Source organism: Phasianus colchicus, chromosome 9 (assembly GCF_987193195.1).
Source record: "Phasianus colchicus chromosome 9, bPhaCol1.hap1.1, whole genome shotgun sequence".
Taxonomy (NCBI): domain Eukaryota; kingdom Metazoa; phylum Chordata; class Aves; order Galliformes; family Phasianidae; genus Phasianus; species Phasianus colchicus.
In genome coordinates, this window is record NC_143444.1 from 14362026 (window position 1) to 14389592 (window position 27567).

Consider the following 27567-nt stretch of genomic DNA (forward strand, 5'->3'; position numbering starts at 1 on the left):
CAAAGAAAATAAAGTGAAATTTGTCTCCAACTGTTAATTTGTTCCTTCACTCCACACATAGCATTTATTTCTAGACTAAGTACATCATGAAATTAACAAGCGTGTAAGTCCAACCAAACTATCAGAAAGAGTACAGAAACACAACTATCTTAGGCTCACCCTTAGAGCTTTCCATGCCTGGACTGGAGAGAGGATGCCCATACTAATGTGTGTGACTTTCTCACACACATTGTGACAATGCATGCAAGAACGAGCACTTACACTGTCGCAAGGCATATAAAACAAGCCAAGTCTCCTAAATGCTGATTATTTTTTAAATTCTCAATCTTATAAGTCAATGTTATTTCTATAATCTGCTCAACACTGGTAGAAGACTTAAGACGTAATAAAAGTGTGTCCAAAGGAGGGCCACAAAGACAACTGGAACACCTTGCTTATGAAGACAGGCTGAGGGAGCTGGGCTTGTTTAGCTTAGAGAAGGGAAGGCTACGGGGAAACCTCACTGGGCTTTCAGAACTTAAAGGGAGCTTATAAGCAGAAGGGCACCAACTTTTTACCTGGTCCGATGGACAAGGACGAATGGCTTTTAACTAAAAGAGGGGAGATTTAAGTTAGATTTTTGGAGGAAATCCTTTACTCAGAGAGCGATGAGGCCTTGGCACAGACTGCCCAGAGAAGCTCAGATGTTCCATCCCTGGAGGCATTCAAGGCCAGGTTGGATGGGGCCCTGGGCAGACTGACCTAACTGCTGGCAACCCCGCCCATGTCAGGGGATTGATCTTTAACATCCCTCCAACCCAAGCCATTCTATGATAATATGATCTAATCTGGCACACAAAGACTTAGAGGATCATGATATTTTACTCACAACAGGACAATCCCTGACTCATACTTGATTACTAAACTTGGAGTACTCAGTTCTTCACTGATTTCAGAGTGATGAAACAACACTACTATATTCCTACAATTTTGACATGTCCAATTTTAAACAAAGTTTAAGTGTTTTAAAAGACAGAAAATTTTAAAGCTCTTTTCTCCAGTGACTGACAGACACTGTAACTGGTACAATTTCTGCATCATCTACAGATCATTTCTCTGTAACTTGTTTTACACCAAAAAGGATAAGTTAAATTGCACTTCCAAAACTGCTATTTCAAACTCTTAATAAGTGGTTTTAGATTAATGCAGTGCTAATCTAGATACATGTTCTATACATGTAATTTTTTCAATATGCAGATACTGAAGGAATTTTATTGAAAAATTATATAACTAGAATTTTAAAGAATTACTACACTTTTACATAAAAATCCCTTATAATAAGCTGGTATTAGTGCCAAATAAATTAGGTTGTAATTATTATGCCTGTTTCTGGCTGAATGGACTTCTCCAAGCACAGAATGAATGGAGTTCATTTAGAGGTCTGGCAAATGGACTCAGTCTCTTTTCATGCATAATAGATTTCAGTAAGAACATTCAGGACAAACAGACTTTTTTTTTTTAATATTAACCCTTTCAAGGTAAGGGGAGAGAGCAGGAAAGAAGGGAAAAGGAGAATATATCTGTTATTGCTCCCCATTCCATGATGCACGCTTACTTCAAGGAAAATAAAGTAACAAAGGTTCACTTGAGGAAATGATCCCAACTGCTACATCTGCAACAGTTCCAATTCACTACATAAATCAATGTTTAATAGTTTTCATTTAATTTTTTCCTCAAAAAGAAATCAGAATCTACTTTCCCTCTCACCTTCTGAAGGAGCATGTCTTCGCACTCTCTGAGAAATATGAAGATATTGTCTATCTAAACATATTACAAACTTCCTCTGATGTAAGTAACTACTGCTACTTGAAATCAACAGAACCACTTAATTTAGGAGAGTCCACATTAATGAAACTACGGACTGGATAGAGATCATTTCCCTGACATCAGTTTGCAGTACTAAATTAAAACGCAGCTGACAAACAGAACACCTAGAAAAATACCCATTCTTTTCTACCTTTTTAAAAAAAAATCTATAAGTAGACATTTCAGAAAAAGAAACCTAAAAAAAAATCATTTTATCAATGTTTACATACTTGTTGTACGCATATGGTGTTGTATACTATAATGAGCTTGAAATAATCTTGTTCTATTAATTTTATTTCTATTATTCCAACATTACATAATAATAGGGTCACAATCTATCTTTGTTGATGTGATATAATAAATTCATTCAAGTTTTTGGTATCAGTACATTACTAACATCTGCTGATAAAACATAAAGCATTACTTATATGTATGGCAAATGAACATACAACACATTTCAAGGTTCACCGCTCATCCATTCATGCCCATTCCATAGACTGGCTCACGGACGGGCAGCCCTTACTCATCATCATTGCTTAATGCTATTGAAAGAGGCAGCCACAGTCTTCCCTCCTTGTCTTTCACCTACTTCTGTATTCATGACCCCTGACAAACTGATTCAGACTGCTGAACAGACAAACAGAAAACGTTCACTTTATAATCGCTAAGGGAGCTGAACACCTTCCAGAGGAAAAACCAAAACAAAATTTCAAGAGATGGGGAGAAAAAGTGAGTAAGTAAAACTCCTCCTGAGCAGCAGTAGCTAAGTAATTACATATACTTTTACTTTTTTTTTTTTTTTTACTTTCAGATAAACCTTTCAATACTTTTTTTAAGAGTTGTATTCAAGTTAATCATAAAATAACCAAATAACCTGAAAGTCCTTCTCTGTGAACTTGCCTCCTCAACAAACACGTTATACTGCTGATAAACACAAGTTTACCCAAACCTCATCCACATAAGGGCACAGCTGTATAAAAGCTGCAGAAGTAACTGCATTTTGTGAGGTTACAACCCTAAAGGCCCAGTGCAGAGCTGTAACTCTGACCAACAGGTGCTGCTGCATATGGTTTTGTGTGAATATGGTGCAAGAGGAGCTGGAGCAGTTGAAGCATGTGTCAAAAAGGAGTACACAAGTGTCATTTCAGCTCTGCAATTCTACTCAGGCACCAAGGAACAGACTACAAGAACACAGCCTGGCCATGGTGTAAGAGTAATAGAGAGCCGTCACACATTTATTGTGTGTGCAGGGAAAGGGAAGCCAGAATTGCTCGTTTTTGCTCTTCCTGAGAGGAAGGAAGAAATGGCAGTGAGCCATTGTTGACAGAAGTACTGCGTCCCTTCCATCCCAAAGAGGGTCTGACTGAAGGAAATTCAGATCACCTACTGCTAAACTGAGGTACTTCTCTGACCACTGACACACTATTCATCTAGCCAGAACTTCAGAAAAGGAGTTACAAAAGCAGTTTTGCACAACACCTCCAACATTAAGCACATGAACTTTGCAAGCTGCCCCTATTTTCAGTGGGATACTATGACTCTGAAATCACCACTTCACAAAAGTATCCCTGACAATAAAAATATCATTCAGAAAAGGATTTTTTCCCCCTGTAGGAATAACAATATTTCCAATGGAAAACACCAACTATTTCCATCATGCAGCTGTCATACACAAGTATTCTTATCATTGAGAACTACTCAATTAAATTTGTAAAGGACAAATCAAGAACCTGACCTACACGTTTGAAAGGCAGACTCTGAATGTGCAATTCATGTACAAATTTCATAAGCAGAGCAGCAGCACACATTTAAATGCCTTTCCAGACAGACTGCCAAATCTTGAAGCCTTTTCTTTCACTCCACACTTTCCCACCACCGTGAGAACTATTTCTCATTAACAACCAAATTGGTTTCAGATGCTCTGCTATAAGATGTTACCTTAGAAACCGTTTGGTAAAAGACTGTGGCTTCCTTCCATAGAAATCTCAAGCAGTGAAAAGACAGATTTTCTGGCATAAATCAAATCCAATTTCTAGGGTTCACTAAACCTTTTCTCCTCAGAATAATGTTTTGTGACTAGATCTTAGCAGTTAATAGTGCACGAAGAACTGCTGGTGTGAACCAGTTTTAAATGATTTTCATTCTCCTCCCTTTGTTAGCCCAACTGAAATTACTTCCAGTGCTTACACCTTGATAGAATCTTAAGTTTCATAACTAATAAGGATGATATGTGCTACATGTGGCAAATACAGAGACTGACTACAAGTATTCATGTCAATTTCTCCCTTTTTAAAGCATTTTCCTAAACTACTGTCTGATAAAGATCACATGAGCTGACTGACAACACCAGACGTTTGGAAATACTTCACAATAAATGACAGATTGGTGATGGTATTTTCCTTCTGCAAACAACTTCCACAAAGAAAAAATGATCAAAAGGAAAAAAAAAAAGACACATATTAAGTCCATACTCTGTACCTGAGTTGAACATTACCATACTCATTCGTGCTATACCTATAGTTTTCTATATAATGTACAATAAGCATAATTAGCATATAATAAAGTACAGGAATAATAATATTAAAAATTGTAATTAACCATCTGGTTAATAATTCAAAACCACGAAATGTCATAAATATGATAGAAAAAAAACTATGAAGAGAACTGGAATTTATAGTTATCTATAGCTTACAACATAAAGTGGATGTAAACCAACTCATTACTGTAGCACTGTAATTGATGACTAATTTTAACATCATAATAGTGCTCTTCATACCTACCAAACCTGCTCAGTGAATAAAGCACAACTGTGATCCATGGCAAGATCCCACTGCTGCAAAATGAGGACACTGACAGGTCTGAGTCTTGCAGTGTCCCACTGATATCTGAGGGCATCCATGAGTTTGAAGGGCAGCAGCAACACAGATTCCTGAACTAAACAGCTACGTAAACTTAAACAGAACAATAAAGAACATTTCTAATCAAATGCTTTTTATTCTTACCATCTAAGAATTTTAATTGCCTTTTCACAAAGTTCCCTAGACAAACAACATTTCTGATAGCTCCTCCTCTCACTCAATCTTATGCCGGTATGTGTAAGAATGGCAAAGCACACCCATTCAGGAACAAAGCTATGGAAAAGAGCTTAAGCTATGGAACTGGCATGAAGCCACAATGGTAGTGCTCCCCTTTCTCTCCTCTCTGCACCCGGCAATGAGGATTTTGCATCTCCATGCACTGCAGGTACTTCGTGTAAACCTGAAAGGACTGTAGACAGCTTAGGAACCAGTCCCTGCCTCCTCCCAGACTTGGGGGCACGAGGATCTGCTGCACTTAGGTTACAGCAGCATGTGACTTCACCGCTCAGTGCTGCCAGGACTGTGGATGCTAAGGAGCGCCAGCAAAGAAAACATGTGATAGATAAACTCTGCTATATGAAGGCTGAAAGACAAAAATTGGGCTTTTTTTTTTGTTGTTGCTTCCAATAAGGTTTTGTATCATTCTTCTACATTACAGAAACACGGTGAAGGCAAAAGTTTAATATGCTGGAGCTCATTTCTCTATTCATTTCAACCAGGCTGCAAATAATTTGCTCATCTAATGAGCAATTAAAAATGTAAGATTCAAAAGTAAAACCAGTAGGGCATCCTACGTTTTCTTTATGACATCTTCCCTCAGAAAACCAGCCTTGGGATTGTGGCTCCAATGACTCAAGAATCTGTATAGTTCATTGTTGAACTGTGGGCCTTCATTACAGTAATTATTGGCACTACAATGCACTTAATTAACATTTAGGCCATCCATTTCTTTGGCATCACATGCACATCTGTAAGATCCACATTTGTCACAAAGTGACAGCCAGTAGGTTTCACCAGGTTAGAAGAGGCCACATTTTTCTTCGTACTGTCTACAAAAATCCTCCCACGTGGAACATGGCCACAATTTGTACAAACGAGAGAAGTTAAATATATGGAGGCCCTCAAAGCTCAAGTACAACTTCTCAAAGTCAGACCTTCTGAAACCGTACATGAATTGAGACAAAGATTTATAGATGTGGCATTTTGTTCATCACAAGAGGCTATTAAAGAAACTCGGTAACCATAGCTGAGAAGTTAATTCCTGACAGAATTAGAAAAGAAGAGGAAAAAAAAAAAAAAGGCTCAAACACAAAACAAAGGGAAGAAATAAACAGCCAATTCTTATTACGGAGTAAGATTAATATAGAGGAGTGCCATAGGTCTTGGTACCAGGACCACTGTTCCATAAATTTTCTGAAGCTGTGGAAAAAAGAGCCACAAAAAAAGAAAAGCAGTAAGAGTGGAGAACCAGAAGTGAAAGCTTGATTCTGCTGCCATTAAACTGAAAAGCAAAAGCACAATCTTATTTGATTCCAGTCCCAACTGGGTCTTTTTTTGTTTACAGTTAAGATTAACAGTGACTATGAGCAACTTTATGGTTAATAATCAAGAAGCAAATAACTGCATTAGCGGTGTATAATGGAAGGAAATGTTAAAATGCTTCTATTCAGCATTACGATTCAGGTTACATGTAGCATTTCATTACTCAAGGTAATGAAAGTGGAGTAATGGGATTTTTCTCCAGGAAAACAAACAAACACCACCACCACAGCAAAAACAATCACCTCTCCTGGAAAAAAACTTAGAATAATACTAATTCAGTAAGTTCTGTATGGTTGTGATACAAATAAGAGATTTAAACACTGCAATCAGCAAAGGAAGCAAAAACTCAGTTTTACAATTTATTGTAGATAAAGCTACAGATGAACATCAGGAATCTCATATATGGAACATCCTGAATTCAGGACAGGAGAGATGCTTCCCCTTGAGTATGAAGGGATCACACGCGCGTGTGTCTGTGCGTATTATTCTCCTAAGTTGGCAGAACACAGGGACAAATGCAGTAAAAATGCAATTAAAGCAAGTTCGTAGTGCTATAAATTAACTCATGTCACATTATTCATTAGGACTGTTTTTCACTCTCTCTATCAGGCTTTGGCTATTTGACTGTAAGCTGCTCAGAGCAGCACCTGCCTGCTTTCCCAGTCGCAGCGCCTGGCATAACGGCACCACCCATTATTGAATTCTGTTACAAACACTGCTGCAAGTAATAAAACACAGGCTGTGTGGCACAAGTAGGGCACAACACGTACAAAAACGTGGTTCTCATTATCGAGGGTTTTTTTTTCCCTGAAGTTTCTTCCCATGTAAAACAGTAATTCATTTTATACCTTGATAGGATATCATGAGATTATATTTTTTTCATCTCATCGGGTTGTAATTAATTCTGGCTTCTTCAAGGATTTACATGGAAAACAACTTGACAAGAAAACATTCTATGTATATTTTTGGTACTACTAACACATCTTGGCAGGAAATCACATGCTATTTGACCAAATCTCTGCTTACTTAATCCCATGATTACTGTCCCTCCATTTTGTTTACATAACAAACAAGAAAAAGTTCTAAATCATTTTGCTTTGCTAAATAAAAACTTAGCTGTAGTGCGTATGTTAACAGAAAGGTGGGCTGCCTTAGAATAATCAGCAGGTGTCTCAGGAAAGACTGCTTGTTTCAACACTGCCAGCAGCCACGCAGCTGTACTGAGTCAGAAGACAGACAACAAAGAATGTGAATAAGCAAGTAAGTAAACACAGATAGAATTTACTGAAAGTACAGGTTTGGGCATACTGTTCCAAGGAACCTTCAGACTGACCATCAGCTGTGCAGGCTGCATAACCCGTAGTTCTCAAATCCATCACTCTCACTAGAGGTTGTGAACTAACACAAGACTGCTTAACCTCCTGCCTTCCTGTCTCCCCTACTGCATAAAGCCTTGGCAAACTTACTGCTCTTGTCCTACATGTTTGGAAGATCAAGGGAGCTTTGAAATGGAAATCAATTTGACAAACAGAAAGCTCAGTTAAAATAAATAAATAAATTTTAAAAATCACCTTTTGATATCTGACGCTTGAACAGAAAAAGCAGGTATTTGTGACAGAATGCTATTCTAGACTGCTGTGGCACTCTCTGAGGTAACATGCTCTGCCTGAAAGCACACGAGATGTCTCACATGCTGACTCTCGCTGCTATAAAAGGGGTTTCATCATTTGGAAATAACTTGCATATCTTTCTAATCAGCCTTACAGCTGGCATGACTGCATGGATAGCTGCAACTATCTTAACACAGCACAACTCTCTCTCTGGAGCTTTTAGAAAGATTATCTAGCAACAGAGGCAGCATGCATGTTTATCATCTCAAAGTCACTTACTCACAGATAACAATTATGTCTGCATGCTTAGAAGATAAGACAATCAAATCTTAAATCCTGCAGAAAATGCCTCCTCATTGAGGAAAGTTTTTTTCCACATTATTGCTAAGTAAGCATCACAGAACCAAGCAAAACAGTGACAGTAAGTTTTCTAAGCTGCAGTGAAGTTGTAATAAAAACAAGCCAGTAATTTGTAGAAGAGTATTAAGAGGGAACACCTAGCATAGATCCATAGATAAATATTCCATTGTGTTGGGCTGCATATCTTGATATTTAGGGTTGGCCATAAACGTGAGCATGGGAAGTCTTGAACTTCTTTTTTTTTTTTTTTTTTTACTTTTAAATCTGCAGTGTTTTTCAGCATTTGTCAGGAAAGTCTTCAAATCACCTTACTGGGTCCTACATATTACAAGATGCTAAAAAAGCTACAGAATATATAAGAAATTAGTCAAAGTGTTACTCTGTCAGGACAAGAACAGAGAATTGAGGTCAAAGAACCAAACCTCTGGAAAGCCACACCCTGCAGAAAGCACTGGGCCAGAAAATTTCAAATGTAATTGTCTGCCATGGCATTATCCACTTACTGCAGTTTGAGTTCAGGCCTTACAGTCAGCTACTCAGTACTAACTGAAATGAAATGAGTGAAGGACAGCAAGCAGCATGCCATTTGGAGACTTTTTTAGCCTGCTTCTCCCAGTTACCTAAGTCATGCATTACAATCTCCAATGGAAAAGTGAGGTTTCTGAACATAATTCTGAAACGCAGTTCAGCAAATCTGAAACAATGGTCATAAGATAGACTCCATTCTCTAAGAAGGATCATTTAAATGTTTCTTGCATTTGTAAAAAATCTCTAGAATGATAAAAAGTGATTCAACAAAGGAATTCAGTGAAAGAAAAAAAGAGTCACTCTTTACAATACAGAACCTTTTGCTCATTGTATAGGGACTATAAAAGGGACACCTACATCAAGTAATCGTAATAGATGCTAAACTAACAAGTTCATGCCTTGGGTATATAATACCATATCCTCACGAGCGCACACATACACACAGTACAAGCAGTTATCAACACGTAGCCTTTTGGACCCTTTTGCTGATGACACTGAGCTGCTAAGACTTTTTAATTCTGCTCAAGTGATTTTGGTACTCGGAAATGAGCACTACCAGCTCTAGCCATCCATCCTGTATTTATGGATGAAAAAAACAACTCCTGTTGACTTACGAGGCTTAACATGCTCCTAAAGCCTCAGCTCTAACTTCGCCCTCCTTTACACTTATGAGAATCCTAAACCATTGTTCTGAAATCAGATAGGATAAAGCCGAAAAGGGCACAGGGGCCATTTTATTTTATAGCCCAGCTTGATAATTGTGTGAGTGACTAACTGCAGTGTGAGCGATTAACAGCTCCAACAAAGCACGTAACAGCCCCTGATGGGTGCGTTTATCTGAAATAATGGAGCTCCTGGGATACCAAACCGACCTGCGATAAGAGTGCATGTCGAACGCTGATAGGTAAGGGCCCTCGTGCTGCAGAGCGTGCTGTCGACGGAAGAGGCTTTTGGGAAAGATTTCAAAGAGGCAGAATGAAATCCCCAAACGCCGTGTAAAGGCTTCAAGAGAGAAAATAACTCCTTACACTCACAATAAATGAAAGCAACGCAAACCTGCGGCCCTTTGCTCACTTAACACGCTGCCCGCCTAAACCACAACTGGCATCGCCAGAACAAACGCGACCCCAAGGAAATCTCTTTTTCCACACATTCAGAAGCACTTAAAGAAGCCCGAGCGCTCTCCGGCCGCTCGGCACCGCCGCTTCGCCTCAGCCAGAACTCCAGTGAAGCGGGGGCCGGCAGGACCCGGCAGCACACGGGCACCGCTGCAGAGCGCCGGGGGAACCGGGGCACCGCGGCCGCCTCCCGCCACGTTACAGCAGCGGGCGGGCCGCGGCACTTACCGAGCCCCAGCACCGGGACGCTGCGGCCGCTGCGGAGCGGCACTACGGGGCAGCCGCCCGGCACGCCGACAGCCATGCCGCGCACTGCAGCTCCCGGCGGCCTCTGCGTGCCGAGCGGAGCCACGCGCGGAGGGGCGGGACGGCGGGAGGGGCGGCGCGGCGCGGTGCTCGTGCTCGTTCCTCTTCCGTGACGGGGGGCGGCGGCGGAACCGGGCCCGGCACCAAGGCCGCCACCCCCCCACCGAGCCAGCATGCTGTATCTGGTCGGGCTGGGCCTGGGCGACGCCAAGGACATCACGGTGAAGGGGCTGGAGGCGGTGCGGCGCTGCCGCAGGGTGTACCTGGAGGCCTACACGTCCGTGCTCACCGTGGGGAAGGAGGCGCTGGTAGGTCGGTGCCGCCGGCCCGTCCGTGTGCCGCATTGCCGGCACGGCTTCGGTACCGGGAAAAGTAACGGCGCGTCCTCACAAACGGCGCGCGCGCAGCATTCACTCGCTGTGCTTATAAGAGGAATTGGGAGAAGAAGATAAAATCTGCCCTGGTTCTTTCATCAGTTGCTTGTGGGCAAAGATGAAGCTTGCACTGAGGACACGGGAGAAGTCAAGAGTAAAATCCTTCTGGACTATAACTTACTAATTTTATGTAGCCGTTAGTATTTGTCATGCTGCCCAAATTTGCTGAGTGCTGTTCAGAACACAACACCCTTGTTGATCTATGCCCTGGTAAAAAAACAAGCAAACAGAAAAACAACAGACTTTAATCACGTAAAGAAAACGTGAGAAGTGTGGTGAAACTACTTAGGTAGACATGTGCTCAGGGTGGTCAGGCAACATGTTTCTGTAACTAACTGAGGTTGATGCTAACGTGCAAACGAGGCGTTTAAAACGTAGGAAGAGACCCAGTGATTAGTGAGCTGCTGAAGAGAAGTGAACACAGTCAAATACATATTTACCCATATATGTGGCAAAGTATTTCATACAAAGAACTGAAGACGAAGGATTGGTATGAATTTATTCCTTACGTGTGGTTAGTTACAAGGTACTAAGGAAACATAAAAGCTGTAAAGATAAGGTTATGGTATAGCTAGTGTCATATTTGTATCTGGTTTGATGTCACCATTATAAGTAGCCTGAGCAGTTGGCTCTGAGCTGTGAGAAAGGATGCCCTGTGATAGGATGACTGGTGTTATTACTAGGCCTGGAGCCCACCTACTAGCTGTCAGTGTGGGTGTGATAGAGCTACATTTCCAGCCAAGTCCTTACTGGAGTAATTTTTGTCAGCTTAAGAGCTGCATAATGGGAACCTTGAGTGTTCCAGCATGGGGAGGCACGGTTCTCTTAAGATGTGGGTAAAACAGCCAGAGATAAATGTCCCGTTCTCCTTTCCCGTATCCGCGAGTAATTACACCAGGAAATACAAATACACTCCCAAGTGTCTTATTGCTGTTTCTTGTTAATCTTGATATCCAGGAGGAGTTTTATGGAAAAGAACTGATTTTGGCTGATCGAGAAACAGTGGAACAAGAAGCAGATAGCATTTTGAGAGATGCTGATGTTTGTGATGTCGCTTTTCTCGTAGTTGGTGATCCCTTTGGGTAAGCTGAAGCAACATTTTTGTTATTGCTCTAACTTGATCACTCTCTTCTTTCAAGAGGAAACGGCCATTCTGCGTAGCTGTAATTCTTAATGAAGAAACAGATTTTTAGTCCAGAAACACTTTTTATGTCTTCATATACTTTAAATGCATACGGAATATACTTGTAGTTGTCTATGCTTCCATCTTACTTTGGAGATTCCTCACCCAGACATCCCTTATATATATGAATGTGGGCCTTCTGGACTGTATAAATCTTTCCTCAGCAGTCACATATTCTTAATGCTACCTTCTATAGAAAATATTCTGTTCCACGTTTTATCTGCTAGGGGAAAAGATTCAAGGTTATCACATAATCAAGAAATGTGCTGTTTTGAGAAAGTGTTCTTTTAGTTGTGATTAGTACATCTAAACTGCAGCTGTAATTCTCAGTTGTTTTAATTTCAACACTGACTGTTGATTGTACTGTGCTTATGATTTGATATATGCTAGTCTTTAAAATGACTTAGGTAGTTAAAAATGTCTCCTCAGTTTGCTTTATTAAGCCCTTTGTTTCCACCCCTTACTACTATTGAAAGGTATAGTGTTTTCCTATTACCAGGAGGTCTCCCTTCTGTCTTTTTGGTCAGGCATCATCAATCTGTAATGTCAAACCACACAGAAGAGCTTTTAGTCTCCAGCTGGTGATTCAAGATTTATACCATAGTGCTATGGGGCAGAAGAAAAATCAAATCACTGAGCACCCCTGTTTGGGAATGAAAAAAAAAGAGTTTATGAAAAATAGGAGCAGTGTACATATCTGTCAAAAGTGGCTAATTTCTGTAAACACAGGTTGAAGGGAATTGGCAATAGAATATTACATCAAACTAGTATTCAAAGAAAGGTAATGCTGTATTTCAGAAATATTCATTACATTCCAGTGCATATTAACATCAAAATTAGAATTAGTGTGGAGCCACATTACCTGCACCCTTCTGCTGTGATCCTGCCACAGATGTAAGACACTACAAAACCTCTACGTCTGTTGAAATGGAATTCTACTTGTAAGCAGAATCTTGATTTGCCACGTGTTTCAGTGATGAAGTATTTCAATTCTGATTAACATACTACATCACTGTAGAAAATTGCCCTTTCTTAGAATGAGTTGCTACTGTCTTATTGCTTATGGCCTCAGTACTGCAGCTAGAGCTGCTCCTTGGCCTATGTATGGCTGTAAGGATTTAGGTCTTCAGGAGGTTTTTTGGAAAGAAACCTGAATGTTTCTGTCCTAAGAGAAGCCATATGAGAGCTGGGTAGAAGCCATGTGACTGCAGCTGATCTTAGAGTTTCAAGTAAGTTTGCCAATAAGAAGTGTACTTGGCCATTTAAGAAACCTCAGGTGTCTGTGGTTAATGGTTAGAGTTATGAAATTGTGCTTGTGTTGAGTTCTCGCTGTTATTCACAGCATTTCTCCTGCAGACATAGTAACAACCATGGATGTGCTAGCTAGCAGAAACCTGACACTTCTAGTATTATACTGGAAAGCCCACCTTCATCTAGACTGTGCTAATATTTATGTTATTAGTACCCATAAAAATCTTAAAGTGGTATCTGTGACAGAAAATATACCAGCATAGCCTTGGGTGCCGAGGGCTGACTCCATCAAGCTTTTGCTGATATTAGCTGAATGTTCCATGTGGCCACTTCTGCTTTCATCTGCAGTCATTATGGACAGATCTACTGGGAGAAAGTGCTGGCTGGAGCAAATTTCAGTGAATAAAGCCAGCTGATCCCTTGGTCATTTGATTTCCTAAATCCAGATTCCTCTATTTTTTTTTTTCCTTCAGTTAAATTGATTTCTTTTTTTTAATGACTCATCCCTACAACCTTACCAGCTGCTGCCACATTTGTGCTCCTAATCTGCTGATTGGTGGAAATTCGCAGACCAAAAGTAAGGGAAATTCTTTTAGAGTAATTGAACCAGGCCACGGTGAAAGCAGTTTTCCTATTTAAGTATTCTGATCAGCATGTGCTGTTTTTTCCTTTGGAATGGCCAGAAATGTGTGGTACATGTTTGCGATGAGATGGCTGAAGTCATTCAAATTTAGGCAGGGAGTAGGTACATTTTCATACTTTATGTGGCAAACTGAGTGCCCATCATGTATGTAAACACATGTACAAGCAAGACACCTTTAAAAATTATTGCAGTTCAAAAATAAGGTTAGCTGGATCTATCTTTACTCAATATCTTAGAAGGACTCTAATCCTGATTTTGTTACCTACCAGCCCAGAGACTCTTGATTCAGGCACTGTAAGGTGTTTTTGGTGGGGTTCTTTGAGCATTGTACACCCAGAGCCAAATTAAGTTCATCTGTAAACTTAACTAGAATTTTTCTTAGTTACTTCAGAATAAACTTGATCACTCAAGATTAGTAGACACCCTTAGTTTGAGAAGTCCTTTGGATTAAATATTTATAAAAGCTGATACAGTCAAAATCAAGGCACTGAGCACAGTTCACCTCAGTTTGTTCAAAGTTCTCGTTTGAGAGAATTGCTTTCCTAGCATTTCCTAAATGAGAGAAGGACTGGCTGTGCAGTGAGTAAGGAAATACTGGGGTTTTGCTGAAGTCTGTGCCAAACACAGCTGAAGTTTACAGTTCAACAGATGTCCAGCAGACAACTGCAGAAGACAAAGGACAATTGAAACTTTCATTTTCAAGTAGTTGCCAAAGCTACTTTAAAAAGCAACATTTGTCCTAGTGTTAGGAGTTTTCCCAGAAAGCTGCAGGGAATGGTACCGTACTGAGGGCTTTTGGTATTTTCAGCTGCTAAAGGCAACACATCAAAATGTTATGTGAGTTTCTACTTTCCCTAACAATTATTCAAGTCATTCTTGGCCTTTCGGCATATTTGCATTGTCCTTTTTGAGTAGAGTTTAACTTTATTTTCAAAACAAACCATTATGCTAGTAATCCTTGGTTACTGTGTCTTTTCAGGCTTTAATCCTTTTCCCCTTCTTACCACAGGGCCACAACACACAGTGATTTAGTGCTACGTGCAGTAAAGTTGGGAATCCCATACCAGGTCATTCATAATGCTTCAATAATGAATGCAGTGGGCTGCTGTGGTTTACAGGTAATGTTTTTGTATATATGGTATTCCTCAACTGCTAAACATAGAATTGGTGAGCTCCTCTGCTGTTGTAAGCCCTGTGTGTTGCAATCTCAAGTTTGAAGATCTGTAGCAATTGTACACTTCTGTTGTCAGTTTGTTAACACTTCCTTTTCAGTGTGCTACATGTCAGCAAAAGCCTCTATGTGAATAGTAACACTTTTGTTCTCCTCTGCTCCTGCCTCAGGAAAACTGTGATATTTCAGTTATTTGGTAGGTAAGCTGTGACAGTGGGTCACCTCCACTGGTGCAGATTTTTATGAGCGCAGCATGCAGGTGCCTGTTCACCACCATGAAATAGTTAATGGTGGTGACTATGTTGAAAAGTGAAAAGTGTTTTGTAACTGATAATTTGCTCTATCAAATAGTGTGATCTGTTGTATCTTTGTATGTTGTCATTTTAATGGAAATAAATAGGAGGCATTACTTTTGGAGCAACATACATAGTTCTTCCTACACAAAGTTTGCTTCTGCAGTTGAACTGTTGACAAGTAGTTTCTGCTACCAGCTAACTTCCTCCTGTTCTGGGAAGGATGACACACAAAGAACACAGAGTAAGTTTCCCTCACAATTCCATTTAGGCATAGGAAACAGAAGTATAGAGCTTCTAGGTTAATTAAAAAAAAAAGATAAGAAAATTACCTGGGAATACACTGCAAACAGTTGTATGTTTTCTCACGTTTTGAAGATTAGCTTAGTATTTCCTTAGCCTAGGCTAAAAGTCCACAAAGGAAATGTGGTGTTATTCATTCTGGCAATAATCCTCTTTTCCGTTCTGGCTTGGGAGGGACTGCTTTCTCATAAGTCAACATTCCCAGTGTTGTAAGAAGCGTTTTAGGAAATAGTGATCATGTTGTGTTACCTGACAGGACTATAACCAGCTGTATGTTTAATTACTCACTGCACCTCACAGGCAAAATCAGCAAGTGAGGGGTATCTTACAAAGAACAGCCTGTGATTTAGTTAGAGTCGTAGCAGAGATTTATGACTTCTTCCAACAGTCTGCGTTCAGATCTTCACCTTCTTGGCCATCTCCTGCCACCATTTCAGTTTTGGAGTTACTATGTTTCAAATTGCAGCCTGTGAAGTGTAACAGGGATTCCTCTTTTGCTTCACCACAGAAAAGGCTTGGCTTTTTTTCTTGTTTTAATCTGATTGTGATACAAAACCTCTTTCTTTCTTACTAGAGAAAAACAGGAAACACCTTTATAAGCTATTCTGAAAGCCATGTGCGTAGTGAGCTGTAACTGTTGGTTAGTAAAATGCAGCTACAGCCCAGGCTGTTCACAGAAGAACATGTCATTTGTCACCAGGGTGATGTTTCTGCGCAGCCAACAGCATTCTGGCGGTTGTGCAGTTTTCCTGTACAACAGAATTACTGAAGTAGCTTATGTATAATAAGCTCTGTGATGCTATGTGTCACAAATATTGTTCAGCAGTCTCTGCGTATGTAAACATTATCCATACATTTTCTGATGTTTTGTCCCATTTAAAGAGCACGAATCTATTTCTTGCCAACTTGTGATGAGTGAATGTCTATTTTGATTTTCATTTTTTAAATTTTTTAATCTTTTATTGTCTCACTCAACTTGAAAGCAGATTATTCTCCTGCTGTACTATTGAAACATGAGTGGTCTGGTCTGCCCACGAATTTTAAGTAGTGTGTTCTTAGTTTGGAATTAGCAATAAATAATAGTTTTATTTTCATACCTTATATCTAAGAAAGGTTTCTGTGAAAGGAAGGAGTTTGCATCTTTCACTTTACTAGAAGCCCCATTCTGTCTTCTAGGCTTTCAGTTACCATCCTTACAATCACTTCCATTTCTTTCTTCATTTTAATCAAGAAGCTAGTTAAAAACATGTCTAACAAGGACACGTTTCTTTTGAGATATACCCACTTTCCACCTGAATATCTTTGGAACAAACATCTGCAAGTCCCCTTCTGTCTTTCAGTGACTCATCTTGATGACTTTTTGTCTGCAGTCCAGGTAGCACAATTACAGCCACAAAGTAGTTTTGCCTTTTAACTAATAGCTGATCATTCAAAGAAAAAAGCAGTGCTTGCTGTGTTATCTTTGAGTCTGCTAAATTGGTGAATAAGCTTTCTGTATTAAGTAGAGAAGTATTACTTATAGGTCAGGAAGCTCAAGGATGTACTCGTAGCTTGGTGTGCCCATAGTCAAATAGAAAACCTGTAGTAGTTGCAGGAGCGGAACCTCTGAGTTCCACCTCCACCCTCTCTCTGTGCCTTAATCTTCAAAAATACTCTTTGTTGTCATAGGAGGGGCTTTATGCAAAATACTTTTTATTCACTAACAGTTAAAATAAGCTGTTTCCTATCACTAGTTTTTTTTCTTGACTACCTGCTTCTGAGCCTTTTTGAAGCTGGCATTTGTTTCTCAAATCAACTAGATGTTAAGTCAGCATTAGTTACACGACTTTATTACTCACATTTGCTTTGCAACTTCATTTGTCACATCAAATTTGTCACAGCAAATATAGCCCAGAAACATCCATTCACTCCAAACAGATTTTTGTCTCTGTTCAGTCATCCTTGTTTCAGATTAGTAAGCCAAGAGACCTGGGTGAGAAAGTATTGTTTGATATTTCTGGGATGTGTCTAAGGAGCCTACCAAAGACAAGAGCATGTTCCCTTGGAGGGGAAATCCTGTCCTGTCCAAGTTTGCCTGGAGTTTCTAAGTCTTTTAATAGCTGAATTTTGTTTTGCTTGCAAAATGACTGATTCTTAAACAGGGATGCAGGAGGCAGCTAAGAGGGAAAATGTGTTCTTCCTTTCGCTTGCTTTTATGTGATTTGTCTCAGCAGCTTTCTGAAGACTGCAGTCATGGAGTGGGCTTCCATCAGCCAAACATCCTTTTGTTCACAGTTCCCTTCACTCAGCACGTACTAAGGGAACTGACTGGAGGTTCTTGAGACAGCCATCAATCTTATCTGTTGGCCTGAAGTACCAGAAGGAGCTGCAGCCTTGTGCATGAGAACTGTAGAAAGCATCCTGATTCATGTGAACATTTTTATGTAATGCCTTAAAAGTTGTTAAAAGTCTATGGTACTAAATAAGATGGCAGAAACAACTAGATCTAGGCTTGTAGTTGTTTCATGTGACTGATAACAAGCAAAAATGAAGCTTATCTGATTCCTGCTACCTCCTTGTTGATGATTGTCCCACTTTGCAGGCTGTTCTCTGGTTAACAGTGTGTTAGCACAGTAAGAGTCCTTCAACACGGTGTGTATGTTGTGGAGAGCTGTTAAGGGAAAAAAGTCTGACTTGATGATGAATATTGCCTGGCATCACATCAAAACTCTTACAATAAGCACTAACGACGAATGATTTAGGTTTGGAGGGTAAGTTCATTGGGATTTATCAATAAGCAACTTGTGATGATACAAGGTGCTGTACAGTCTCCAAATTCCATTGAAGAATACCATTAGGAGAAAAACAATCTGTTGGTGTCTGTCATTGGGATGCCATCAGGCTGTGCAGTATCTTTCTTTGCAGGCAGTCATATCCTATGAGAAATATATGCAGTGCAACCTGTAGGCATCTTGACACAGAACATGTCCTACAGGATTTGCAGGGATTTTCATGCGTACACAGATGCCAGGTTTGGAAAATGTAATGACAAAACTCCTTTCTACCTTTCTCCCTTGACATGTTTCCACTTCTGAAGCTGTTCTGAATCTTTAAGAGTGGAGCTAGGCTGTAAGTGAAGAATTGCTTCGTCACCATCGCAGCTGATACAGCAGTAATTCTGCAAAAGATTCTGTCTGCATTTTGAAATATATATTTCTTGGTTTCTCTGCAGCTGTTGCCCTACTGCCCTTTAATGCTATCTTGCATCTTCACTCCTGCTTGCTTTAGAGCATTTTGGAGGGGATGGGGAAAAACTTCCTTTTTTAATTTCCCTATTTAGTCTCACTTGTTCTTTTCATGCTCTATATTTTTGTGGTGACTGTCAACACCAGTATTTTAAGTGAGGTCTGTTGTCTGGACAGCTTCAAGTTTCTTCTGATGTCATTCAGCCTGGTCATTAATGAAGTAGCTCTTCAGTTTTCCTGAAATTATCTTTGCACGCAGACTTTCCAAGCTGAGATCATGGAACTGCATTTTTCCTCTCAGTGTTTACTCTGGCCCTACAATTAGCCATCGATTCTGCTTATACAAACAAGTAAAACAAGAAATATCACTCATAGAAAGGTTAAAGATACTAATAGAACCAGAAGGTGTGTGACACTCTTTCATATTATGTGTGTAAATAAAATATAAAGCTATACTTGTTCCTAGCTGATGAAAGTGTGAATTGAATAGCTTTCTGCAGTATATCGTGAGAAGCAGAAAGCTCGAGCAGACAGCCCATGGCCTAGGAGTACAGTTCTGGCTTCCCTTCCTGGCTTTAGTTAGTTGTATTGCAAAAGTTAAGTCACAAAGCTTTGCTTAAGCCAATTACTGCTTGGGCAGGGGGAGGGAAGTTTCCAGACAGGTCTTTCAAAATGAGCTTTTGAAATAATTCTATGAAGGCTTTGAGCAGTAGTGAAAAGGTAAAAACATCAGTTTCCAAGCTGAGAGCAGCAAGTATCTATCCAGCCATTTCAATGAGCCCCTTTGAAATTGTGTCACTTTTGTACTTGAGCAGAATGTGGGCACTGTAACAAACCTGTTTTGTGCAAATGTGATGCTTGAAATGTTTTAGCTTTCACAGAACAAATCCTGCCCACTCCCAAACCCCAGCTGTTTGATGTAGGGTGCAGCACGCACAAGTCTGCTGTGAAACTTCATTTGCTGCTGCCTGTCTTTAAAGTTGTGCCAGCAACCACGCAACTTGATTGTTTCACTGAAAACATTCAGAGCTGTTGTTTGTTGTCACAAACGCCTTCACAATCTCAAAGTGTAACATGATAATACATAGCTGTCTTATAATACATCTCAGCTGACAAATGTGTGTCCCAGTTTTACAGTCACAATCATAGAATCATAGAATCACAAGGTTGGAAAGGACCTACAAGATCATCTAGCCCAACTGTCCTCCTATTACCATTGCTTTAGTGAAGAGCATTTTTTACTTTCAGTGGGTTCTAGCATCAGTGTCCAGTCACCTGCTGTCTGCCTGGCTGAGATTGGTATCAGATGAATCCTTCAGGTAACAGTGCAATTCTGGGTATTTACTGCTATCTCTCCAGCAAGGCTTGTATTTGCAGTTCAGTACTTTGTTCTAGATTTCAAGTGGGAAGTATTAGCATGCAGCACCAGAAGCTGCAAAGATATGGGGATTAAAAACTCAAAAGCTGATGTTCTGATAAAATTATGTGTTGTTTCTTCAAAGCAAAGCAGGCTTGCCTGAAGATAGAATAGTGCCTGTTTGTGTGTTTTATGTGGCTGCAGAGATCAAATGCTAGATGAGTGACATTTTTCTGTCTATCTAATTGCTTACAAGGTAATCAATAACAAGCAGTTATATACAATAAGAGTATCTATTTATTGCTTCAGTTTCACATAATTGATAGATTGTGTATCTGAAAGTTTTCAAAGTAGTTTTTTCTCCTCTTTAAAGTTAAAAAAAGATTTAGTCATATGAATTAATGCTAGGTAATACATTATTTGAAAACTTATTTAATACAAGTGTGTAAGTTGTGAAGGCATTTCAGTGAGGTTAATAACATATGCCCCATTCTATCCTGTTAGTCAAGTTTATATCCAACTTGGTTCTAATATGGAGCAAAGTAGCTAGAAAGACCTGACTCCCAATAAAATGCCAGACAACATTATGCCCATTTCTGCACATCCTATTGCTACAGGGCGCTCAGGGTATTACAGCCAATAAAGGCTGCTTTATTTGCTGAAGGAGAGCTGTTGCTTTTTGGAAAAAGACTGGTGGCTTTCAGATGGCAGGCAGCAGGCTGGCTAGCTTCTCAGGTGGCTACTGCATGTTTCAGCAACTTGTGATGGCTGAAGGTGCTGCCCAACCATGAGATTAAAAAGCTATCTTTGTCCCAGCTGCTCCTGCAGAGAAGTTCCAGCAGTTTTGTTTCAGTGTTGGTAGAAAACAGAGAGAACTCCAGCCATATAGGCAAGAACAGCTTGTTCACTCTTCTCTTTTCTTTTTATCTTTCCCTAGAGTACAGTCCTGAAATAGTTAAGTTGTTACATCAGGAGAAATTCATTTGGTTCAACCTATATTTAGTTTACTGGAAGAACCTTTAGGTTGTGAAATGTACACTGTGTGTTCTTGTCTTTGTTCTAGAATGAAATATTTAAAAGAGGAAACATTTTCAGTAATGTTCCAGGAATCTTTGAATAAAGGCTGTGCCTAATCAGCGTGAATGGTTAAAATTTGAGCTCTTAGTCCCTTGAAAACAAACAACTTACTGCTTTGATTCAAATTCCACTCTGCCAGCATTCACGTGTTAAAACCAGAACCTCATGCCACAGTAAAATAAGTGTGTATAGGGGAATCCCCGGATGGCAGGGTGCTGCCGGAGCCACAGCTGTGCAGGGCCCTCTTTCTCTGCTAACAGCAGACCCAGTGCCTCCTGTAGTGGGCTAGCAGAAGTTGTCCCTCCTTACAGATTTAAACAGAAAGTGGGGAGGACAGTCTGTGTAACCACTGTTTTTCTGGTAGGCTCGAGCAGACAGAATGTTGGCATGCTGTAAAATCCATTTTGGTTGGCCTCATTCCTGAGCTGAATTAACCAAAATTGATGTGTGTTTTTGCCCATTTTCAAGTTTGTTACAAAAACTTCCAAGCCAAATTCTGCCTTAGGTTACATCTAATGTTCACTTTTGCATCACTGGAAACGATTGGCAAGAGTATTGCTTCAAATGTCTTCACCACGATTAGAGATTTACAGTAATAAATAGCAGCAAGATGGCAAACAAAGGCAGTGAGCGTGTTTGACATAGAATCTGTCAGCACTTTCTTCTTACCATATGTGCATTAAAAAAACATGTCACCTCTCTGATTCAGGCCCAATCTGTCCCTGTCTTCAGATCTTCGTATCAACTGTCTGTTCACACAATAACAGCATTTGCATGGTACAGCTCCCATCTGCAGCAAAGTGCTGCTTAGATATAAATCCTACTCTATCATTTGAATCAAAGCTTGGGAAAACATTGCAAGTGCTGTAGGTTTGCATAAAGTTGACTAGCTTTAATATATATTATATTAAAATAAGAAATAGTAATTAATAGTTTTGGTGCCAATCTTACTAAGTTTTGCCTTTAACAGACTTCAGAATTAAGTAAAAAAAAAAAACACAAACAGAAGGTAGATTGAAAGTTACTGAATGTTGGAAAGGAGAATGCAAATATAGGTAAAAATTTTACAGTAGTTCATTAGTCACTCTTTAATTTGCTTTACTGTCAGAGAGTAAAAGAACAATGCCCCTCTGTTAATGAGAAGACAGTTTGTTAAAAAACAAAACCTTCTCTGCTGTGCTCAGGACTTCTCAAGTGTTTCCAGTTGTCTGTTATTTTAATGCATTTTTTTTGTATGTACTGTACTGATATTTTAACTGTGTATATGTGTTGAATTTGTTTTGTTTTACAGTTGTACAATTTTGGAGAGACAGTTTCTATAGTTTTCTGGACGGACACATGGAAGCCAGAAAGCTTTTTTGACAAGATCAAGAAGAACAGGCAGAATGGAATGCACACACTGTGCTTACTTGGTAAGCAGCAGCAGTCCCAGTTCCTTAGCTACCATCTTCCAGTGTCCCAACAGGCATGAGATGAAGTCTGTGATTAAACAGAGGTTCTTAGATAACGTATCTTTGAAAATATCTCTTGAATTGTAACTTCAGTGTATGTTTACTTAGAATCAGTGTAGCCACTATTCATGCTGCAGTGGCCAGAAATTTCTTAATTCATCTTCAGAAAACCTATAAGAAATGATGCCTTTGTAGAAGACAAATAGGAACAACAGGCCTATATTTGTTGTAATGATCAGAGTGATTTTAAGCTAGATGAGCTCAGGATCCAGCCAAGATGGCAATGACTAGCAGCCATATTTTATTGACTTAATTAGGCAAGAGCTTGACACATTTGACTTTCTGGGGAGCTAAACAGTACATTTAACCACATTTCTATTTTGTGAGTTGATATTCTCTTCTCTAAATTATCTCAGCTGATGATGTTTTGGCAAAAGGTGATTGTCATGTAAAAAGGTTCAGGACTGCAAAAATCCTCGCTCAAAAACGTCTGTGGTAATTGGAGGAAGCCAGAAGAGGAATATGTGTAATCATCACTGCACATCAAACTTTTCAGTGCCTTGAAAGTTGGCTGTTTTCCAGCTTTGTGAAGTATGAGAATATTGGCAATTGTTCTAAGGAAGGATGACTTCACAAGGACTATTCCGACCATAATATATTAAAACCAAGTATTATTCAGATTTTTCGTATAATCATTTCTATGTGCTCCCTTTTTATGTTTCTTATTTTTTTCTAATGCAGTACTAAAAGTGTGTTAAAATATTGAAACAATAAAATTGAATTATAAAACTCATGCTTCAGGGACAGATGTAATACCTGCATCTGATTGTATCTAACTGCTGAAAACTACCAATCTCCAAGTTAATTGTTCCCTTGACAATGGTCATGCTGGTCTATCTATTGATTGCTAATCCAACTAGATCAGATTACCAGGAAAGCAACAGTGACATAATAAAGATCAGCTTCAATACACTTAAAATTTCAAAGCAACTTCACTTACATGAAAGCAATTTGATGAACTGTGCACTAATAATCTTGCAGCTTTGCATTTTAAACCATTTCTTCAGTCACCTTGGCTTACAGTGTGAGTAAGCAATACTTTTAAAATCAAGATTAAAAAAATGTATCCAGCTTTTACTACAGTATTATTTCTCAGGCATTTAAGTATAGATAACATCTGATGGTCACTTGGAGAGATTATGATCAAGTGCAGTTTCATAAACTTGCAGATGTTCAGAGTCTTACCTGGCCCTTTTTCTTTGTCCAAATTCTCCTTTTTCCCATAAGAGAAAGATTGTTCTAAATTTTGATTGGGACAGCGAGGAAGTGCTAACGAAAGTTCAGTTCTTGCATGGAGGTGATGTAATCACTGTCGATCAGTCGTTTGGTTTCACCTTCTGTAACCACAACATATTTATAATTTCAAAGTAGTCACAATACCTTGGTTTTGTGCCTAAGCATGCAAGCATTTAGTTATCCTGTGGGAAATATGCCTACCATTTTTAATACTTAGCAATATTTTTTATTGATCTTATCTGCTCCGAAATTTGTGATACTATACATTGTCTTTGAGCAAAATCACATGCATGAAATCACATTAATTTCTTTATAATTAACACATGAAACAAAATGTAATCCATATTCCATTTTCCTTTAAGAACTAGAATGCTGCTATAAAGTTTATAGAATATCCTAACCTAAGCTGTACAGCTACATAGAAAACTAAGCAGGAATTTTGTAAGGAACCAGTGTTTTATATACTGTTTTGTTCTACAGATATTAAAGTGAAGGAGCAGTCTCTGGAGAATCTAATGAAGTGAGTCACAACTTTGAAAATATATGGAAACAAACAATGGTTCTTACAAGGTTTTTTTCTGTATAAGGAATAAAGGCTCTTTATCTGAAGCCTCATACTGAACTTACCTGTCTTCTCTTGCATTTCTTGGTGGTCATGGTTTTTGTTTCCTCTAAGCAATAGAATTTTTCTGTTTGTTACAATAGGAATTGGCTTTATTTTCAGTAAATGATTGAAACTGCAACAGTGTATAATCTTTGTTCCTGGGAGAAGTAGGTCAGAACAGGATAAGCTTTCTACCTGCCAGGTCAAGAGTTCTTTTATTGCTGTTCTGTCTCATCCTGAAGTAAATTAATATCATAAACAGTGTTCTGAATTCATTCTTCCTTACAGTGGCTAGAAGCAGTGTAAAGTATAGAATACATACCACTGTTTGTTAGCTGTTAAATAAGCAACATATAGAAAGTTCTCTTAAGTTCATTTAACTGTATCTGGAAGTTCTTGTCACAGCTTAATTGTCTCTCTGCAATCAGTATGCTTTGACACGGAGAATATAGTTACTTTATACATATGCTGTACTCTGGTCTAAATTAACATTTGTGAACTCTCACACTATCATTGAGGTTTGTTTATTTTAGAGTTTCAAAATAAAATCTGTTTGAATCCATAGTTGGCAAAGAAAGAAGCATTTCATTTAAAAATATAATGCTAGTCTGTAATAATCCGTATACAAGGCATTCAACAGGAAAACAGTAGTTTGCCCTTGAATTTAAGCCGAATGCATCTTTCAGAAATAGTCACAAAACCTGCACATTGCTTCCAGCAACTCAATTTGTTTTTAAATTTCAAATGATTTAACAGATGGTAGCCCTGCTGTTTCACAGGTGTGTGAGAGCACAAGAGTCTTCTGTCTTCCTTAAAAATTCCACATTTGTCTCAAGGCCAGTCTGAAAGCCCAGGCCTGTTTAAGTTTGATTTGCTGGTCCACAGACTTCATTTGAAATAAACTGTAAAAATACCAGGGATAAATAAATGATTTATATTTAAATTACTTTTCTTTCCCTGCAGAGGAAGGAAGATTTATGAGCCACCGCGCTATATGAGTGTGAACCAAGCTGCAGAACAGCTTCTTGACATTATTCAGAATAGGAGACTCCAAGGAGAAGAACCAGGTACTACTATCGCAATGCTGTTATTTGCTGCTCCTCAGTTCTCACTTACTGATGAGTCACTGAACTCTACTGCCTTCCTCTTCATCTTAGCATTCTCTTGATCTGTAATGGAACCAGAAGATGGATTTGGCAGAGCTTGAACAAAGTGTAGTTAATTGAGCTCAGATGAACAAACACGAGCAGCTCCAAGAGATTTAGTCAAAACCTCAGTATGGTAACTACTGTTTGCTGTCCAGTTTTAAGTGTGAGCTCTTTGATCCATTACAGTTGCAGGAGCCTGCATTCAAGCATTTTAGATCAGTCAAGCTTTGAAAATCTTAGCTGCACGTTACTTAAACTGGTTACACTATACTGTGCACGAGTCCCAGCACAGACTCGGGGTTGCCCCAAAGTTGCAGGACTGTGATTTTAGCCTTGAATCCTTAATACTAGTCAAGAGTCTGCTAAAGAGATGTTTATCAAGACCAGACATGAAATCAGAGCAGCTATGAAGATGACTCCCTTATGCCATAGAAGAAAAAATTAATAGAAACGTATCTGTACTCCTTTTAAAATATTGTCAAGATGAAAAGGAAACAGTACTTTCATTTTATCCTTTATGTAGAGTTAATCTGACGCTGCAGTCTCCTCTTCTGAATGAATTTCACTTACTGCTGCTGCCTTCCCTTTCCTGCTTCTCAATAGCTCTGAGATACACTTTTTATTTTCTTTGAAGAACAAGCTTCATTTTAAACTACTCTGATGATTAGCTGGAAACATGAGACAGTGGTGTTAAGGTTTGAACACCGAGTATTTTTTCCTCTATTTAATAAATTATTCTTTCTAGTGACAGTTGGATCGTGGTCCCTGGAAGAATTTTGTAAGAATCACTTCTTCAATGTTCTTTCTTACAGAAATTACTGAAGACACAATTTGTGTTGGCCTCGCACGTGTGGGTGCTCCTGATCAGAAGATTGCTTCAGGCACACTGTATCAAATGTCTACAGTGGAGTTAGGTGGTCCACTCCATTCCATGATTGTTACAGGCACTATGCATCCTCTGGAATTAGAAATGCTTAAGCTTTTTTCTGTAGATACTTCCAATTTTGAAAATAATGCATTTGAAAAGACCACTTAAATAAAAATGCATATTGAATTTTTTATTCTGTCATTAACTTCATGTCAGCACACAGTTATTCCTCTGAATATTTAGAGCTTGCTTAGATCAAATGAATTTAGATTGTATATAGCTGCAGGAGGTAACAGTGTAGGAACATGGGCTTGCTTTAACCTGAGGCTTCAAACTGCAAAATACATCTGCTGGTATCAGTTTCTAACAAGTAAAGACATCTCCAGCAGTCTTTAAACTTTAAGAATGCTTTGTTTAGTTCAGTTCCTTGGCATCTGCATCAGTCTTAGGCTGATGACTAGGATAAGACATGCAAGTACAGAACTACTGGACCAGATATGTATGCAGCATCACTTTTGCTATAACAGAAGAATCAAGCCTACTGCATGCATGATTTTAAGTGCATTTTAGATGTTAAACGTTGCTTTTCAGCTATCTCACCGAGTAGTTCTCCCATCAGTAGAAAAACTGTGCAAACCCTGTTAGTCTGTATTCATTTTTACACCTGGAAGAATGAATACAGATTAGAATACTCTACATTTACAAGAATTCATTCTCCAGATAGCTGGTAAAACATAAGGAGAAATTGCACAGAATTTCTTATTTCGGGAGGTTGCCACTTAAAATAGATCTGGATTTCCTCACACATTAATGCTAGCATTTATGAAGCGTTAGACTCAAATGCAACAACCACAGTTGAATTGTTACCAACTCAAAAAAAGCAGACTGCAAAAATTCTCTTCAGAATCAGCTAAGGGGTGATGGTTGCTATTCCAGGTGCTCATACATACTGTTGAAAAAAACCAGTAGACCTGTATGTATTTTTTTTCTTAACTGAAGATTTATTGGAAAGAAATTTGATCCCATATCTTCTCAGCAATATAGGACATTTAACATTTTATATAGACTGTATTCAAGTAGAAAAGGTTACATTAAAA

The 27567-nt window shown here is 39.1% G+C and overlaps 2 protein-coding genes across 2 annotated transcripts in view; one reads left to right on the forward strand and one right to left on the reverse strand.

Annotated features, from left to right (window-relative positions):
- LOC116243534 (putative oxidoreductase ZK1290.5) overlaps positions 1-10254 on the reverse strand; it is a 41616-nt gene extending 31362 nt beyond the window's left edge. Inside the window, 1 exon segment of the mRNA XM_031614804.2 lies at positions 10090-10254. Within this exon segment, the coding sequence (XP_031470664.2) occupies positions 10090-10165 (76 nt within the window). The 5' untranslated portion in view covers positions 10166-10254.
- Positions 10212-26661, forward strand: DPH5 (diphthamide biosynthesis 5). The gene is made up of 7 exons (XM_031614800.2): positions 10212-10475; positions 11559-11683; positions 14688-14796; positions 22395-22515; positions 24331-24370; positions 25418-25521; positions 26415-26661. Exons 1-7 carry the CDS (start codon positions 10341-10343, stop codon positions 26636-26638), a joined length of 858 nt encoding a protein of 285 aa, XP_031470660.2. The 5' UTR covers positions 10212-10340; the 3' UTR covers positions 26639-26661.
- Positions 26662-27567: the final 906 nt, after the last annotated feature.

What these genes read in the sequence shown, in the direction of transcription:
- DPH5 (XM_031614800.2), top strand. Translation starts at nt 10,341, where the DNA reads ATGCTGTATCTGGTCGGGCTGGGCCTGGGCGACGCCAAGGACATCACG. An exon ending in CCGTGGGGAAGGAGGCGCTG is followed by an intron (nt 10,476 to 11,558) that starts GTAGGTCGGTGC and finishes CTTGATATCCAG; the next exon opens with GAGGAGTTTTATGGAAAAGA. An exon ending in TCTCTGGAGAATCTAATGAA is followed by an intron (nt 24,371 to 25,417) that starts GTGAGTCACAAC and finishes CTTTCCCTGCAG; the next exon opens with AGGAAGGAAGATTTATGAGC.